Source organism: Euprymna scolopes, chromosome 33 (assembly GCF_053919585.1).
Source record: "Euprymna scolopes isolate OS-2025 chromosome 33, ASM5391958v1, whole genome shotgun sequence".
NCBI lineage: Eukaryota > Metazoa > Mollusca > Cephalopoda > Sepiida > Sepiolidae > Euprymna > Euprymna scolopes.
In genome coordinates, this window is record NC_136514.1 from 81162048 (window position 1) to 81182838 (window position 20791).

The 20791-nt window shown below is 35.6% G+C and overlaps 1 protein-coding gene across 2 annotated transcripts in view; it reads right to left on the minus strand.

The window, feature by feature from the left end:
- Positions 1-20791, minus strand: part of LOC145258327 (unconventional myosin-XV-like) — a 597738-nt gene that overhangs the window by 33048 nt on the left and 543899 nt on the right. For both annotated transcript variants that reach the window (XM_080116477.1, XM_080116478.1), the window contains exons 51-54: positions 16938-17065; positions 11251-11345; positions 6184-6267; positions 4544-4634 (exon numbers count right to left, since the gene is read on the minus strand). In XM_080116477.1, the coding sequence (XP_079972603.1) occupies positions 4544-4634; positions 6184-6267; positions 11251-11345; positions 16938-17065 (398 nt within the window). The remainder of the gene's footprint in view (positions 1-4543; positions 4635-6183; positions 6268-11250; positions 11346-16937; positions 17066-20791) is intronic.

The window sequence follows — 20791 nt, forward strand, 5'->3', positions numbered from 1 at the left end:
TGAAACATCAGTTGGAAATATTTATTGATTTAAAACCACCTGAACAGTGAGATTTTTTTTTTTTCACTGGTCTTTCAACTGATACCAAATTCCCTTCTTTCCTCATTCGTTTCTTAGTTTTTAATTTATCATTCTGACGTTTCCTCTTAGAGGGTCAGACGATAAGGCCTTAAGGAAATTTTAATAATTTCACCTGCCCGTTTTTTGTTTTCTTTGGTATTTAAATTAAATTATGTTTCCTCTGAAATTTCTCCTTCCATTTTGCTGTACCAAGAATTTACTTAAATATATATACTATATAACATTTTTTTTATTCACCCCAAATAAGGCACATTTTCTGAATAGATACAAAATGCTTTGTACCTGACCTAAATGCCCCCCTAAAAGTATTACTATGACTCGCCATGTACTAATAGTTTCTCTCATAACAGTACAGGTCCTGAATATGACCTTAAACTATGGTGAGGCCCCAGCTTGCCGGCTTCAGGGAGTGTGGAGCCATCCTTTAATTGCTATTGCTCCCAAGTCCACTCTGACCGGAGTGGTAGTTCTTGTCCCAATTATGAGTTAAATAGAAACCGACTTGAAAAAAAAAAAAAATATATGGCATCCGCTAATCGAGCCAGAGATGTCTCGTGTCGCGGGGTTCGAATCGTTCGACTGGTAGTAATCGTGACACCCTGCACTGAAGAATCCCGAAAGGATGAAACACTAGTGTCTGTAGGTATTTAATTATTATAGTAAAAAAAAAAATAATTATATATATATATATATATATATAGCGAATCAGTACTGTATGTGGATGACTATAGTGCTCCTCACCTTGAGTTGAGCATATTAAGAAGTGAAACACGAATTACCATTAGCATATAAGCGACGCTCTTTGTGTAAACAAATCGAGCGGAGGTATTTCAGACGATATCATAACATCGTTAAACTCACTACTCGTTCAAGCAGCCGCCAATAGCGTAATGGTTAGGAGCCTTGACTGCCGTACAAACGGTCGGGTTTCAATCCTGGCTTGAGGTAGTTGCCTGTCTAGCCGCACTGATGAGCTGTGAAACAGCGAAACAGTACTGTATGTGGATGACTATATATATATATATATATATATATATATTCTATTAAAAAAATTGTTCTTCAAAATCACTGGATTCGGCATTAAATAACCTAAAAAGGGTTGATATGCCGTAAAACAAAAACAGCCAATCAACCATAACAGTAAAAAAACCACTGCCGGCTTGCTACGTATATCCAATAGATACTTTATCTCCAAGACGACTGCCTTTGTTTGTTTTGCATGCCCCCTCCAATTTTTTAAAACTAAACTTCACTTGAAGCTGTATATTCTAATGTGTAACTCTCCTGTATTCTGTAAGTTAAATCACCTCTCCTGAAAACTAACAACTTGCTCTAGTTCCCAAGCTGCCTCTAAAACTCATACATTACACACGCCTTTGGAGTAGGGTCTGTAGCTCTCAGTCCTTAATCTTCACATGCTGACCGTTTAGAAAGTCATTATCACTAAACATCTATATATTTCTGCCTCTAAGGCATGCATTAGAGTATATTCTTATCCGTTTAGGTACTTACTAGCCATAGTCTGTACTTGAATTTAAAGTGATCTACATTACATAGCAATTCTTTCTCTGTCTTTTACTTAGATGGTTTTGCAATGATTAATACAAAAACTGAACCAATACTCTTTTTATGCAAAATAAAATTTCCTGATTTTTAAACGAAAGGTGAAGTAATCTTTCTTCATTTCTCAACCAATGATAAATAATATCCTGATCACATTGCTAAGAATAAGATCCTCATGATTACTTATTTCCAAAGGATAAGTTAGTTTTTTATCATTATTTTTGTATAGCCGTATGACACATATGCAAATGACTTTGCCAGTGTGCAAACTGACGTCACAGCATAGGAAGAGAAGGAAAAGAAAATGGAGAGAAAAAAGGGACATGTAGGTAGCAAGCAATGGAAAAGCATGTGTGTGGGAACAGTGAGGAACCATGTGGATAACCAGAGGATTTGGAAGAACGAGTCAGTGCAAGAAAAAACTATGTAGTGATCTGGGGTCTGGTTTGGTTGTTTTGTTTTATGGCATATCAACCCTTTTTGGATTATTTAATGCCAAACCTAGTAATTTCTGCTTAAAATTATTTATATCTTCAATATATTCATGGCGTTTGGTTTGATTATTTTGTTTTAGGGGGTGGACTTTGAACGACTCCAAACAAATAACTATTTTTTAAATTTTTAAAGAGAAACGTTTAAAAAAAATGTCTACCAAATTACTTTTCTACCTACCTGGCATTCAATAAGTTTCCAGACATTTTCATATGGGCTTTTTTATTGATAGTACACACATGAAACTCTATTCCACTTCGAAGTAATCTCCTCTGGCTGCAATGCACTTGTATCGTTACAACAAATTCTGGAAGTTCTCTTGTGTGAACATGTCAATGACCCTCATCACAGCGTCTTTAATCTCCTCACTTGTCTCATAAAAACAACCTGTAAGGTTTCCCTTGAGCTTAGGGAATAACCAAAAGTCACAGGGAACAAGGTCTGGACTATAGGGAGGATGAGAAACTGCCTTTATGCCCATCTTGGTCAAATACTCTGTGACAAGAATGGAGTTGTGGACTGGTGCATTCGCACAGATCTTCTGCGTCTTCAGTTCCTTGCAAATAATTGTATGTACAGTTCCCACACTGACATCAAACTGTGCACTTATTGTTTCTATAGGCACACGATGGTCCTTCTCCATAAAATTCTTTATTTGACCAATCTGTTCTGACTTCCTTACTCCTTCCACACCTCCTAACATCCCTTACAGACTCCCTGCCTTCCTTGAATCTCTTATGCCACTGAAAAACTGATGCTCAATTCATGCAAGATGATCCAAAAGTATATGTTTCAGTGGCATTTTTTCCAAGTTTTAACCAGAATTTTATTGTATTGTTCTTCTAAAGTGTCCTCACATCCAGATTGCATTTTTGAAATTCACCAGCTGTGAAAATCAAGCTTTAGTAGGGCGTATTCTAATTCCTGCTGTAGCTGTTCATTTGAACCTGAAAACATAAAAATTGGTCAGTCATCTTATAAGATGTATAGCAATAACATACTAAATTTTCAAGAGTCTACGGCAATTTTAAATGCCTTGTACAAGAAAGTTTCGAAACTTATTGAAGGTACCTTGTAGTTTTAAATGTTCTTTATTTCATCTTAAATATTTATTTTTTACGAGCGGTTTAACCGATAATATGGCGGTCGGCTTGTTTCTCATGGAGAATAATCTAGGCCAGCATCTTGTTAGTTAACTGTTAACTAAGCCAAAAATATTCTTATGAAACAATGCTTTTTTTAAATGTAAGCTGCTGCTGCTACTACTAATAAAGTGTAGATAGCTTTTTTTTAAATAGTCGATGAAAATCAAGATGAAAATCATGCAAAGTTCATGAAAAAAGCTTCTTTCCTAGAACTGCCTGCTTGGGAAACACTGTTCTGCTGACCTACTTTTCAGTTGAATATGGCATGGTAGCCTTCAAATCCAATCTAAACAAGTTCTTGTTGAGCCGTCTCCATAAATAATTAAATTAAGTACTGTTGCCACATCTGGGCAGGAGCTGTTTGGCACACCCTATCCAGCCTTGATAGAGTTCAAAACCGACTTTGAAACCTAGTAGGCAATGCCCTTTTCTCTTCCCTGCAACCTCTTTCCCACAGAAAAGACGTCTCTGCGTATCATTATTTTCACGATAAGTGCTCGTTTTAGCTTCAATCTTTCACAAAAATATTCGGCTGGCTACAACCACTATAAATGATTTCCCTCACTCTAAATCTAAATGTGCCTAAATCTAAACAGAGTCCATGAACAAAGCTTCTTTGACAAAACTGCCTGCCTCTGGAATACTATTCTGTTGGCCTGCTTCCCAGTTGAATACAACATGGTAGCCTTCAGATCTAAGGTAAACAAGTTCGTGTTGAGTCGTTTGCATAAATAATCAACTTCTATCCAATTTACACCATTAACAATTACTACATTACCACCTTTCATTCATTTACTCTTATCCTCGAGTGGCCTTCAGCTCTTGATAAGTGGTGACTCCAAGAAAAAAAAAATTAAGGTGGTTTTTATGACTCGTATTTCTGGCAGTATGACTCCAGTTTGACACTTGCAAGAAATACCCATCTAGCAGAAAACACTATCACTAATTTCCCTCACTCTTTATCTGTGCCTAAACCTAAACGTAGATTCCATGAACAAAGCTTCTTTCTTAGAAGTGCACGCCTGTGGAATTATCTTCTGTTTTCCTGCTTTCCAGCTGACTACAATATGGTTGTCTTCAAGTCTAACATAAACAAGTTTTTGATGAACTGTTCCATATATGATGAACTGTTACTAAATACCACCTTACGGGCCTTGATAAGTGGTGACCCTCAAGTAAAAAAAAAGCGTGATATAACTGCATTCATCTTTAATAATCAATTATTACAACAAAAAAAAATTGTAATTCTTGAAACTACTTACAGATAAAAATGAACAAAGTGTATTCTTCGATTTCGATGGGGTCAGTGATGTCAAGGTTACTACAGAGTTCAGCAATGATGTCCCTTACCACCTAAAAAAAAAAAAGATAGGAAGAGATATTGGCGCATCAATAGTAAAAAAAAAAAATGATTGTGTAGCTTATGGGTCTTACTTTAAACTATATCCAATTGTGAAGTCCCATTTTTTTGTGTTAAGTTTGGTTTTTACTTTGCAGAACATGATTGAGTTTTGTCAAAGGAAAGAAAAAAAAAAGCACTAACATCAATGTTTGGTGCCTTTTAGATCAAAAAACAAAAGTAAATGAAATACAAAATTAAATCCACCTACATTTTCATTTCTACGTGAAAAAGCCTGCCATTTTGATTTTCTCTTAAAAGTTGAAAAAAAAAAAAAAATTACTATGTGACTCTTTGAAATTTGAAAGGAAGTTGGTTACTTATACAAAATACAGTGCTGAAATAATAGCGTTAATTAGAAAAGCATTCTTAAGATAGGGAAGGGCGGTGCTTTGTTAACTATTCTGTACTTTTACTTGATACTTTAATAAGCAAAAGATACTGTAAAAATTGAATTTAACTTAAAAATCGCATCTAAATATAGTACGAAACTGCACAAACACCTTTAATAATATTCAACATCCTTTAACTGTTGATCTATGCATCTCATTAACCCTTCATCCTTAAGTAGCTTTAGCCTTGATAAATAATAACTAATTAGCAAAATAACATTGCTTTTGGTTGTCCCTGAAATACAAAGGATATGACCTTTCGAATCAAGGTTGGTTGGTTGGTTGTTTTTTTTTTCACGGCATATTAGGTTATTTAATGCCAAATCCAGTGATTTTGAAAAAAAAAAAAAAATTTAATAGGATATATTTGTTTTTTTCAAGTAAGTTTTTATTTAACCTGTAGTTGAGGCCCTAACAGGTATACCACTCCGGGTCAGAGTGGACCTGGGAACAATGGCAATTAAGGGGTGGCTCCACACTCCCCAAAGAGCACAAGTTGGGGCCTCGCCATCAGATATAGTTTAAGGTCATATCCAGGACCATTCAAACCAAGAAACAATATCGAATAATATTTTTGAATTTTTGAGATATGTTTTCTCTTCGTACCGTTTGGAGTATTCTCATATCTGGAGTGTTATTTTTACAACGTGTCCATCAACGTAACCTCTGACCTTCTTCAAGTGTATCTTGTCAAACTCAGGAATCTGTCTGTCGAACTCTGGAATTACTTAGGACTTCTACCTAGTCATGGCCGACAGAACAGGAACATACTACCACCATGGATTAAAAAAAGGGTTCCATTCGAAATTATATGAAAGATTTCTGAGCTATAACTGAAAAAATTCAGAGGTTACATAACAGTAGTCTTAAGAATCCAAATAATAATCCTTTGATTCGAAAGGTTATATTTTTCGTGTTTCAATGACAATCAAAAGCAACATTATTTTATGATCCAAATAATACGAATTATCAATCCCCAGCTCAAAATTTCAGAAACGTTATTCGATATTGTTCTTTGATTCGAAAGGTTATATTTTTTGTGTTTCAGTGACAACCAAAAGCAACATTATGATCCAAATAATATGAATTATCAAAAAGTTATTATACATACTGTGCTTGATTTGATTTGTACCATTCCATCGGCCTCGGCATGTCCGCTGTAGCAGAAAGTATGTCCATTGCTCATTCTACCATCCTACAATGAATTCAGAAAGAAGTTTCAAAAGACAGATATTCGGGAAGGTTTTTAATATACAATGTGATCATCTGAGTGTCTCTGTTGTTGAGAGTATGATAGTATTTTTTTTTTGACTACTATTCTCATCTATGGTATTAAACACTGACGAGCATGTGGTGCAATGAAGCAAAAGGTGGCTGGTTAATTTTAACACATCAAAAACCATGTTTCTAGCTTTTCGCCATAAACGCTCTGATCCCCACTTGGCTCCAATTGATATGAATGGCTTTCGTCTCAAAGAAGCTCTTTACTATGACAAACTTCTGGGTCTGACAATCATCCCTGACCTTAAATGGAACATGCACATCAAATCTGTTGCCAAGGTCACCGGAAAAATAGTTGCGTCTTTATACCGTTTCAGAAGGTGTCCCCCTCCCAACACAATCCTCTATCTGTATAAATGAAAAATTTGCTTTCACCATGAAATATGTTTGTGCAAATTTTTTTTTAAATCCAAGGTTTGGTTACTGAGAAAAATGGCAAACAAATGAACAGACAAACAATTTAGAGGCAATTTAAGCTCTTATAATGTCTCCTAGGGAGGCAACCAGAGTTCTCCTGGAAAATCTGTTCTAGCAAAAATTTACTTTCACCATGACTAATGTTTGTGCAAAATTTCAAAACAATTTAAGCCAAATACAACCTAAAATAGAGTATTGTTACCACATCTTGGAAGGAGTTGCTTGAAACATACCTATCCTGCCGTGACAGAGTTCAAAACAGGCTTCAAAACCTAGTAGATAATGCCCTTTTCTCTTCCCTGCAACCTCTTTCCCACAGAAGAGACATTGCGAGCATGTCTTTGCTCTATCATTCTTTTCATGGCAAGTGCTCGACTGAGCTTCAATCTATGGTCTCTCCCTTGCCAAACATTCACAAAAAAACACTCGTCTAGTTACAACCACTATCAATAATTTCATCTACTCTCTGTACCTAATTTAAATGCAAATTCCCTGAACAAAGCCTCTTCCCTAGAACTGCTCGCCTATGGAACTGTTCTGCTGGCCTGATTTCTAACTGGCTACAATATGGCAATCTTCAACTCTAATGTAAACAAGTTCTTGTTAAGCCGTCCCGTTAAATAATTAAATTATACCCAATTTCGACCACTAATGATTACCATTGTTGTCTCAGTGATCACCATGAACTCATTAACCCTTATTCTCGAGTGGCTTTTGGGCCTTGATAAGTAGTGACAACCTTTAAAAAAAGAACATGATTTAGACAACATGGGGGGGGGGTGATAATCTAGTGCAACAAAACTCTTTGACAATTAAGTACGAAGTGACTATTCGGAACTCAGGAATGGTGTTATATTGTCTCTAATATAAAGGGTTGTGTGTTTGATTATCATAAAGGGAATCGTGTGTGTGACATGTATTTTCAGAACCTACCTCTGCTTCTTCGATGTTGGACCATCTGGAAATTTCTCATCCTGGAGGGAGACTTGATACCTGTTTTTGGATTCAATCACTCCAAGACAAGGAATTAGTTTTATAGTTTTTATTTCACTTTCTCCAGATGTCCTGCAGGAGGTGGAAGTGAAATCGGCCTGTGTGGGTTCTTCTTCTACACACGTCAGCGTTCGTCCCCCCCCCCCCCGTGGAGAGGAGGAGACAACGGGAAGCCGTCCGTTGTCTTCTGTGTCCAAATCAAATCTCCCAGATCTAGCCAACCTGACCACGTCACTCATACATAATCTGGTCAGCTGACCCTCGGTTCTGGTAAACGTGTCTACACTCCACGTTTACTCACCTCTCTCTCTCTCTCAATCCATTTTGTAACAATGGTCAAAGTCAGGGATGTCACCAAGAAAAGGGTGATAAGGGGTATAGAGAGAGTAATCTCTTTCTTCTTCTTTTAGAGAGTTACTTCCTGCCATCTGATATCACTTCGTAGGAAGTCATACCAACTCATAATCATGCTGCAATATTTCAGTTATTATTTATTTCAATGTTTTAATATACAATACAATATTCAGCTGTTTTTGCCCCCCCCCCTCCAACAAAAGGAGGGTGGACCTGTAAATTAACCTTCATCCGTCCGCACTTTTCTCGATAACTACGCCTTGGAATTAAAAAAAATTTTTGCACAAACATTAAACATGATATGAACTAACTGATTTCTATATAAGGTATTTTAAAAGGCAAGAACAGGCGAACAATTTAGAGGCAGTCAGGTGCATGAATGTACAGTCATTATGAGAAGATAAATAAATAAATGAATGAATGATAAATGATTCAATTTTTTTTCTTTTTTTCTTTATTTATTATTTTTTAAAATATATATTTATTCATTTATCTATCTGAATTTTAACTGTGGGTGGTACTTAATTCCAAAGGTCCTTTCGGGTAATAACCCATCGTCAGTGGATGTTATTTATCTTCATACAAGGACTGTACAATCCTGCATTGTTCTAGCCTTCTAAAAATACCATTTTATTCTCTAATAATATTTCAAGCAAACTTCGCCATACTTCTGATTTCTATATAACTAGCATTTCAGCCCGGCGTTGCCCGGGTGTTTGGAGGTGTATGTTGAGCAAAAAAAAAAAAAAAAGCGGTCAAATTTTTTAACTTTGACCCCTACTATGACCCCTTAAAATTTATTGTTTTAGGCTCAAATCAAGTTATTAAGTTCGATCCATGTCCAAGGAACCTATATCTAAGATTTCAAGTGTTTAGTCCCAAAATTGTCGGAGAAGTTTAGTAGACTTCTCAAGGGTGAAATCGTTGAACTTTGACCCCTTAACAGCTAAATTTCTGTCCGAAAACGGATTAGAAAGATTTTCCCAAATCTCAGTACCCTGTATATAAAATTTCGAGTCTTTAGACTGAAAATTGACAGAGTTATTGCGAAGGGAAATGTACACAGACACACACACAGACACATTCACTTTTATAGATATATAGATTTTGTTTGTCTATACTTTGCAATAACTATTGGATGTGCCCCAGAGGCTCTTTTAGGGCTAATAAAAATACTCCATTTTTCGGATTATTTTACCATATTTGTCCAACATTTTCTGTGTATGTCTATTTAGCAGTTTTGCATGGTGCTGAACTCAAATTTACATATGTTAAGGCCTAAAACTGCACCATTTGTTCATTTTCACCGGGATTTGACGTCCCCTGGGGACTTTTGGGGCTAAATAGAGGTGGGGGGTGGGGGGAAAATGCTGAACTTAGTCATTTTTTATGTCTTGTTCACTGTGCACTCACGGGAGACCATGTTTTCACTTGTTTTTTTTTTACTGTTTATTTATCCCAAACAAGACACAGTGCCACTAAGGGGGTTACTATTTGGGACCAGATTTGCTGGGATACTACGTAGGGAGTTGGGCAGCAAGATGTCTGCTCACATTACACTTGAACTTCTGCATGTCAATTCAATCAAAGAAGCAGAGGTTTGAGAAAGAATTCTGAAGTCCACCAGTTTGAGGGAAGAACCTACTTGAGTAGAAGGCTTTATGGTATCTATGGATCTCTGCAGTGTAGGGGTGGGATTTTGCTGCTTGTCTGGTTTGTCAAGGATATTTACTAGTGATGAGACGATTCCAATATTTTTCCCAATTCCGATACAATTACTGATTCCGTACTAAATTCCCGATTCCGATTCTTTATAAATCTCTATTTCACTATGAAATTGTTATTTTGTCCCGATTACTGTAAAAACACATTTTAAATGTGCAAATATTTTCTCAAATGTAAAAACACTTGTGAGGGGGAGATCTAGAGATTTTAGTCTTACTGGAAGTTTAAATCAATAAATATTTATTATTTCTACAAGCAGTGGAAGATGTTTTCTTAAACCAAAATCAACTAAAATAGATAAGTAAAGGAATCGGTTTTGGCATCAGAAAATAGGCTCAAATTTTCCCGATTCCGATACCGATTCCCCAAAAAGCTCCAATTTTTTCTGATTCCCAATTCCAATTAATTGTCCCAACACTAGTATTTACGTCAAAGAGGTACTAGTGCTTCGAGTTCATCTGAGCACTTACCATTAAAGTACCGTTAAAGTACCGTTAAAGTACCATTAAAGTACCATTAAAGTACTTGTAAAACATGCACAGGGATGCCACATTTCAGCAATGGGAAAAAGGTTTGACAGTGTGGGACCCATTAAGTTATCAACTATCTAGGAATAAGAAACTAGTGGCAGATGCACTAAATCCAAGACAATGGCTGAATCCTTAGAAAATTACCTCCAGACTGTAGTGGAATGGGGATGTAAATGGAAGGTAACATTTAATGCAAGAAAGACTAAGCAGTGCTCTTTTAACAATTATAAGAAGCCTCTCCAACCACCGATATCCACGACGAATAACTCTACCTGAAAATTCTTCCTTCAAACTCCTTGGCTTAACATTCACAGGAAATATAAATTGAAACAAATACATTGAGGACATTACAAAGGCTGCTGCAAGGAAGGTGGGCTCCCTCTATCGAGCTAGAAAACTACTCACACCTGAGAGTATCCTGTATCTCTACAAGGCCACCATTCACCCAGGCATGAAATATTGTTGCCACATCTGGGCTGGTGCATCTGCCACTAGTCTCTCTCCCTTGAGAAGGAATTCCAAAGTCTAGCAGTTTGAAGAAAGAACCTACTTGAGCAGAAGGCTTTACATCATCTAAGGATCTCTACAGTGTAGGGGTGGGATTTTGTTGCTTGTCAAGAGTATTTATATCAAGGGAGTACTAGTGCTTTGAGTTCGTCCGAACACTTACCATTAATGTACTTGTTAAAATAGGTACAGAGATGCCACATTTCAGCGATGGGACAGAGGTTGAATAGTGCAGGACCTATTAGGTTGACGACTATCTAGGAGTGAGAAACTAATGGCAGATGCAATAGCCCATATGAGACAGCTATGGATTTTTCGTAACTGGTGGTGATGTCTTCGAAAAGTTGTTTTTTTTACGAGCAATTACTTACAAGTATACTTGTAATTTCTGATGGCAATGGTACGTTTTTCCTTCCTCCGTATCGAAACGTTTTTCGCAGGTTCTTCAGACATAAATCTGCAGTATCTAAAAAAATTAAAAAAAAAAAAAAAAAAGGTTTAGAAATATGCAAATAAAAATATAGATAAAATATACAGTTATAGTTGAGGAATTTCCAAAACTACCTAGCAAATATATCTGGTGAACCAAGTGCAAGACATATACAAACAATTGTACTTAATGGGACGATTAAAACCTTGAAAAGATCTCTCGGTTGGAGTATCTGAAATAACAGGTGAGTGTCTTGCATCTCAGCAAAAAAAAAAAAAAAAATTGAAAAATCATATATATATCTACAATTATATAAATGCAACTATGTGTGCGTGTGTGAATTCGTTCCTTATAGCCTCCGAAATGGCTGAACAGATATTTTCTAAAATTTACAGAACTTTAGTGTATAAGTCTGAGAGTGATCTTAGTTAAGTTTTTGTCTCAGAATACTCCCAATAATTACCGATAATGGAAACGGTTATTTTAATTTATCTATCATCGATAAAGCCATTTTTTCCATGTCCTCGCTTAGCAACAATGATAGAACAATGGGTCGCGAAAATTCTACTGTGGATAAGTTGATAACATGTTTTTATTATTATTATTTTTTTTTTGCCTGACGTGGTCTGCCGGTTCAAACTCCTCATTTCTTAAATTTTGTTTATTACAAAGAATTTTATAAGACTTGAAAAATTACATGTTTTTTAGCAGTGCAAACATAAATTATGTTTCTGCTTTTGAACGTCTATTGAACAAGCAACTAACCCTAAAGAAATTTCAAAACAGTCTACACACATATTTAGTGAAAATGTGATTCAGATGTTTCTTATATGTCGGTTTAATAAAACATAAGTCCCAACAACCAAGCACAAGTAATATGCCCGGCAACATAAGATAAGGATTTTTTCAACACAGTTGACTAATTGCAGAACTATACAGCGACAACCACATAAATTATTACAACGAATAGGTAGTCGATGTTGATCCTGTGGTTTCTTTTGCATACGGTTCAAGAAATCAAGCCCCCCCCCCCTCATCCTCACCTAAGTAGTTGGTTTTGAGTAGGAAGAATAGCTGCTAAGAGGACAAATCAGAGAAATTGTATTGTTGCTGGCATGTTGCATCTACTGTGTGGGGACTACGTTGATTAGTAAGGTGTTAATATAACTGAAATTCACTAAAATAATTTTAGGATTACAAAAAAACAAAATACAAAAAGAAAATATTGAAATTACAAAAGATACAGATCAAATAAGCATAAAAAAAAGCATCAAAGCAATCCTTGAGCAAGGCCGGGTAATACTGCTAGTATATATATATATATATATATATATATATATATATTACTCTACCATAAAACAATAGTCTTCTCTGCTACCAGTATCAAAAAATTTAAAAACAAATGAAGAAATTCATATAAACATTCAATTTCAAATCTCTGGGTTGATGTGATTGCTACATTTAGCCACACTTTTTGCATTAGCGGATGAATAGCTGTCATGATAGGATGCCCCATCCCCAACAAAATAAAATTAAAAAAAGTGACGAAAAGAAACAACTGCTCTTTATATGATAGATTTACAACTGAAGAAGAGTGAAGATGATATTATTTGGTAATCGCTGTGCTACACATATACTGAATGCGATCACAAATCTCACGGCTGCTCAGAACCCAAGGGACATAACTCTCGCTGCTTTCCAAAATACAAGGGAGATAAATACTACTTCCCTTTTAAATATAAAATGATTCATTATTACATTTTGGATCAGCAAGTCTCCAAACTACAGCACGTGGGCACGATCCAGCCTACCAAAATCTTTAATCCGGCCTGTGAAAATTTTTTTTTAATGGAAATGCCTGAAAATAATGTCACTGTTTTTCTTTTTGTTCAAAAAATGATTTAAATATAAAACTAGCGGAGGTGCCCGGCGTTTCCCGGGTGTTTGGAGGTGTGTGTGTTGAGTACAAAAAAAAAAAAAAAAAAAAAAAAGTGGTAATAGGCAGGCAGGCTTGAACCCGTGACGCAAAGGCAGAAAAGAAAGTGAAAGAAAACCTGACCTCTTACCGCTACTCCATAATGTGACCAGAAGTGTAAAGCGTTTAGATTTAATGTAGTCAATCAAAAAGATGACTTGCAGAAATGGCGTTGCTTTTAAACATCCCACGAAGGTCACTTTTAATGTATGGGGAGGGGAGAAAACCAGCTCCCCCAAAACAGGGGGCACTCTGGCAGTATCCAAATAAATAGTAATTGTCTAAATATGAAGGGTTTTCCCTACATTGACCAAGGACCAATTACAGAACAGATACTACCCGCGCGGAAGGCCAGGCGGTTGGTTTGCTTCGATAAGTTTCACTTTATTTATACAAAAAAGACAAACAAAACAAACACTCAAAACAAGGGAATTTTTTAAAACTCGATCAAAAAAAAAAGATAGAGACAATGTCCGTTTGCAAATCTGAGATATTATGATCTGGGAAGTATTAGAAAACTTCTCCTGGAATCTGATGTGAGAACCCTGATGCAAAAAGCCTTTCGTGGACATATACAAACACGCGCACACATTTTGCTTTTTATATATTAGAGGATTCATTATTAATTTTTAGATCTGGAAGTCTCCAAGCTACAGCCTGTGGGCCAGATCCGGCCCGCCAAAATCTTTAATCTGGCCTGTGGAGCTCTTAAAGAAAATGTACAAATATTCCGGAAATTTTTTTTAAATGGAAATGTGGGAAAATAATATGGTGGTTTTTCTTTTTGTTCAGAAAATGATTTAAATAAAAAAAATGAGGTTTTGAAGAACTAGTTTCACTAAAAAGCAAAGTTAATAAGCAGAACAGTATAAAACACGTTCAGGTTATTATTTTGACCTGTGTAGCTCTAAAAAGTTAGCAATATGCCCCCCCCCCCGGTTTGAAAACTTTGGAGACCCCTGTTATAAATTAAATCTCTAGTATGTGTCAATACATGAAACTTATTTTTGTCCAAATTCTTTCTTAGAACTGCACACCTACGGAACTCTTCCGTTTTCCTGCTTTCCAACCGACTACAATATGGGTGTCTTCAAGTCCAATGTGAACAAATTCTTGATGAGCCATCCCCTTAAGTAATCCAATTTACCAAATTTCCACTACTAATGATGACTACGACATGCTCCCTTTGACCACTGTACACTCATTAATCCTTACCCTCGAGTGGCCTCTGGGCCTTGATAAGTGGTTAAAAAAAAATAAAGAGTCCCTCTTTTTTCAAGAACTGAATTTCCTCCCACATTAAAAACCGACCATATAACTTTGAACCAAAAGGGATTTAAGTGCGTCATATTTTCAATAACAATACTGAATTTTTGAGATGAGAATGGATTATTTGGATCCTTCAGACTACTATTCTCATCTTGTTATTTTCACAACATTTCAGTCACTGTAACCTCCAACCTTCTTCAGGTGTATCTTGTCAAACTCAGAAATCTTTCTGTCAAACTCTGAAATCTGTATAGAATTTGGAATGGAACTCTTTATTTAATCCACAGCCATAATTGTGTAGAAATCCTAAATAATTTGCAATTGTCTTTTGAGTATCGCCCACACTGAGGATTGAACCTTCAGTCTCTAGAAGAGTGTAACTTACTACTGAACTTTACCAAGTACTTTATGCACTATGCCAGTGGCCCCCAGGTTTGATGGAAAGATTCCAGAGTTCAACAAGATGCAACTGAAGAAGGTCGAAGGTGACATCGACCAAAACGTTGTGAAAATAACACCCAAGATGAGAACAATGTGTAGAGTGGTTTGCATGTCTGCGTTCTACGTCTTTTCCGCTTCTTTTCACAGAAAAAAAAAAAAGAAATGTTTCATCCAATGCCAGTAGGCGCAGGTGAAACGTGAACAAATTCTGTGGAATCTTTCACATTTTTTTCTAATGGCTGGAAATACTTGATGTTTCGCCAAGGTTATCAAGGGTATTTTTTATCATGACGCCATCACTAGATGGGTTGCCTACCACAGCTTAAGAAAGTCCCATCTACCCTCGAGAGAAAGATAGACCGCGCAAGTTTCCCAACGTGGTATTTTTACCTCGCAGTACATACAGCCCCTCACCTTCCCAAATGGTCACCCATCTGGTACTGGCCAGGCTCAATGTTGCTTAACTTCTCTGCTCTGGCAAGAACCGGTGTGTCAATGTGATTGTGCTGTATATGAATATTATTTGTATATGTATATTCTTTTCATGGAGAAAGTGGATAATAGGGAGAGGTTCACTGAAAGTTTTCTTCCAGGTTATATTTTTGACTCAGTAGAGAGAGACTATTTATTTGTTGACTTCGTAACCTAACAGAAACAAGTGACACACGGATGGAGATATCAAACTAACATTTTGCACTGCTCATCCACATTATTAGCAATGTCCTCTTCTCATGGCTTCCATGGACTGATTTGAAAAACCTTTGTTTTCTCCCAGCTTGAAAAACGTGACATCATTCGTCACCTCACTCCGTTTTGTCTATCGTTTGATCTAGTCTCAACTTGATGTCACCAATCTTAGTTTCCTTCTGGCCTTAATTTTATCTGCTTATCATCTGGGAACAGTTCTATTTTACCGATTTGGATGATGATTATATGCACCAAGTGTGACCCTTGTCAAAATCAACACTAGCTGACTTAATAGCTATTGGCGTGGAGGTCTCTAATATGCAACAAGTAAAATAAAAATCCTTCTAGACAGAGGCAATTTTCATTTTTGTCCCAATTAAGAGTGTCCTTTTTGGTAGGGTGGGGGCAACTGGATTTTCCTCTACACTAAAAACCGACCTTGTGTCTAACTTTTCCCCCATGGGGATGTTATATAGGGAGAGGGAGATATTAGAAGAACGATATTTTTTGTTCTCCAAACGGCATCAGATTATAAACGTATAAATTTTATGTATTATTATTTAGCCAGGGAATATGATATCAACGTATAAACTGAGTTATGTTGTATCAGAGAGTTATCACATGGGACTATTTTACAATTCATGCTTCATACCTTTTTTCTTCAAGAGTTCTTGTATCTTCACTGCTGAGCTCCGTGACGAAACATGAAATGACCAACACCATCCAATTCAGAATCGGTTCTTCCTTCTTTTGTGAAACCACAGAACAACACTTTACATTTTTATAATATAAATTTATTTCAGTTGCCTCAAATGGTTTTCACAGGGTCTGCATTTCGTCTACATGCTTATTATTCCCAGCCTGCTTCCTGGCCGTCTATTCACTCCCGTGACCAACTCTCGACTCTAAACTTCCCGACCTCTTGACCTAAGTTCCGGTGATGTAACCAATTAAAAGACACATCTCCTTAACGTGACCTCCTTATCACATACGTTCAAGGTTATTTTGTTTATATTTAACCTAGCTAATTTATATAAACATCTTCAACTAAAACCCATTGCTACACTTTATTCTATAAACAATAAATAACTCCCAATATAAAATATTTTAAGAATATCATTGAATGGATAGATAGATAGATATGTCGATAATAACTAATTAACTTTTAACAATGTTAATTATTAATTAATTAATTAATTATTAGGCACATGAACAGGAACACATGTTTGACATGAAATAAAATGTCGCATACTTACTGGATATGGGAGATGACTCCATGGCCGAATTTTCCAAGTATTTAGTGAGGTGAGGTCTCAGTTTATCCGAACAGTCGTTGTATGCGGCAAACAAAGAGAAGAACCTCCATCCACGGAGAAGACTGTTACTGGAAAAGACAATGGAAAAAACAAAGGAAATAAATAATATTGTTCAATAGTATTCTGGGCAACGCGAATGGAAATTTAACTAACTTTCTTGGATTTACATTTTTGGATTTTACCGTCATTGGATACTTTCACCAGACTATCCATTCACGTGAAATCATCTTTTTCTTCACCATATTCCCTCTGCTTCACTTTTTGTTATCAAGTAAGATCTTTGACTTACTTTCAGTTTCATCAAATACTTTTGCATGCAAAATCCGATCCTGCATTTTGCTAATTCCTACCCTCTGTTGAGAAGGAAAGTATTTCTTCGAAACTCCGTGGATTAAGGACTAGCCACTTATTTAGTGTTTCCTTTTCAAATTAAATATGTTTTTAACTCTTTTTCAAAGTGTTTTTAACATGTTTTATTAACTACTTGTTCTTATATATATACTAGCATTTCAGCACGACGTTGCCCGGGTGTGTTGAAGTGTATGTTGAGCAAAAAAAAAAGAAAAAAAAAAGCGGTCAATTTTTGAAAACTTAGACCCCTATTATGACCCCGTAACATTTATTGTTTTAGGCTCAAATCAAGTTATTAAGTTAGATCCATGTCCAAGGAACCTATATCTAAAATTTCAAGTGTTTAGGCCCAAAATTGTCAGAGGAGTTTGGTAGAGTTTTCAAAGGTCAAATTGTTGAACTTTGTCCCTTAATCGCCAAATTTCTGTCCGAAAACGGATCACATAGATTTTCCCAAATCTCAGTACCCTGTATATAAAATTTCGAGTCTGTAGACTGAAAATTGACAGAGTTATTGCATAGGGAAATGTACACACACAGACACGTTCACTTTTATATATACTAGCATTTCAGCCCGGCGTTGCCCGGGTATTTCGAGGTGAATGTTGAGCAAAAAAAAAAAAAAAAAGAAAAAAAGCGGTCAATTTTTTAAAGTTTGACCCCTATTATGACCCCTTAAAAATTATCGTTTTGGGCTCAAAATTATTAAGTTTTATCCATGTCCAAGGAACCTATATCTAAAATTTCAAGCATTTAGACCCAAAATTGTAAGAGGAGTTTGGTAAAGTTCTCAAAAGTCAAATCGTTGAACTTTGTCCCTTAATCGCCAAATTTTTGGCTGAAAACCGATCACACAGATTTTCCCAAATCCCAGTACCTTGTATATCAAATTTTGAGTCTGTAGACTGAAAATTGAGAGTTATTGCGTATGGAAATGTCACTTTTATATATATATATATATATATATAGCCAGTAGAGTTTAGTTTCCTAGAAGTACATCCAATGAAACAACATGTGTCTACCAAAATAGTGCTCAATGAGTGAACAGAGTAGGTATATTAATTTTATTTATACATGTATGCACATATGTAGCCATTAATGTTTGTATAAATAAAATTAATATATATATATATATATATATATATATATATATATATATATATACTCGTGAACAGAAAAAATGGGCCATGATTAAAATTGGAACAAAAAAAATGGGCCATGATTGAAATTGGAAAGAAAACAATTTTTAAAATTTTTATCGCTTGTTTGCTAATAATTAGCTGTTATTTAGTATTTTTCAGATTATTAGTATTAAAGATGAGTCCAAGAAAAGTAAGACGACATCTTGACGAAAAAATTAAAAACCGAATTGCAGGATTACGACAGGCAAATTTGACTTACAAGCAGATTTTCAACATTTTGAAAGAAGAAAAGGTGGCAACATCTCTTTCAGCTGTGAAGAGAATTGGGCAAAGGTTCGAAATTGAAGGCACAGTGAGCAGGAAAGTTGGTTCTGGTCGCCCCAGAGCATCCACAATGAAGGACGATCACAGGCTTAAAATGACCGGTTTGAAGGATCGCAAAAAACTTATGTTGACCATAGCAAACAATTCGAAACAGCAAAAGGAAATTCTCTTTCTAGAGTGACAATATCCAGAAGGATGAAGGAAATGGGATTTTCATCAAAAAGATGTGAAAAAAAACCTTTGTTAACTAAGAAGAACATCAGCGACAGAAAGACATTTGCATCATGTTATGGTACGAAAGATGCAGATTGGTTTAGAAATGTTTTCTGGTCGGACGAATCAAGATTTTGCCTTGCCAGTGATGCCCCTGAACGTTGCATCCGAAGATCCGGAGAAAGATTTTCACCGAATTGTATAAAAACCACAGTAAAACATGGAAACGGAGGAATAATGGTATGGGGGACCTTTTCTGCTGCAGGAGTTGGGGAAATTATCAGATGTGATGCGTCAATTAATGCCAAATAATACATTCAAATATTAGAAAGAGGTCTATTACCAAGCATCCAGAAGTTAGAAATGAACAATGACATTATTTTTCAACATGATAATGCCCCTGCACACACAGCAAAAGTCACAAAGAAGTGGCTTACTGATGATTCAATTGATGTGATGTTTTGGCCTGGTCAAAGCCCAGATTTAAACCCAATGGAAAATATTTAGGCTATAATATCTCGTGCATTAGTTAGAAAAACATTTCCAACAAAGAAAAATTATGGGAAGCAGTACAAAGAGAATGGAATAACATCTTCTCTTCACAGTGCTCCAAGTTGGTTGAGAGCATGATAAAAAGAATTGATCTTTTAAAAAGATCTAAGGGCAATTCCATTCCATACTAAGTTTTTATTAAAGTAAATATCTTGCTCTTTATATTTTTTACTCATTTTCGTTTATTATTTAATTGCATTTTGTGTAATGCAGCTTTTTGTGCAATAAATTGTAAATTTCTTTCCTGGCCCATTTTTTTTTGTTCATGAGTGTATATATATATATATATATATATATATATAGCTTTAAAGGTTAAAAAGTTCCAAAACTATATATATATATGTAAGTTCAACTATATTGATCACATAAAGCCAAAGAAAAACAATACTTTTTCTAAAAGTGCTCAATGCATGAGTAGAGCTTTTATAAATAAAATTGTATAAACATTAGGAAGACCCTATGGGGATCAACCAACGTTTCGACATTGACTCTTTTCTCAATTTTCGATGAAGTTATCCAAAATCAACTCAGATGATTTGTTTATATATATATATAGTATATATTATAGTTGTGAAAGTTTTGTGTAGAAGCATGCACACCTTTCAGAACCACTGCTAATCTCGCTCGGTGCAATACAACCCCAGATACTAACCTGGAAATTTCTATGTCCTGGTGTATGATTATATATATATATCATTTCCACAGTCCAATAATTTGCAGCTCACAAGGGCCATGATAGCCAACAAACCCGAAGTCCAAGACTCAAGTTTCGCCCTTATTTGGGCTCATCAGTTAGACATATCCGAACTCAGGATTCGAAACCCAAGCCTCTTGCATGCAAGGTGAGTACAATGCTACACGAGCAAATGCACCACACACAAGAAAGTCTATCAACTAACACAGATCAAGTAAACCACAGCATATAGCTCGGGTTTCAAATCCTGAGTTCAGATATGTCTAACTGATGAGCCATTCCAAAGTTCCGGTTTGTGATTTGCGACGTTTTTTGACTGTGGAACTAATTTTTTAATCTCTTGCATTCTAGAAAATTAAATATATATATATATATATATATATATATATATATATATATATATATATATATATATATGTATAAATAAAAATTACAATAAGTTTACCAAGGTAATCAAAATGGTAAACTTAAAATATATTATAAATATTAAAGAGTTAATATTTACAAGTAAAGTAATC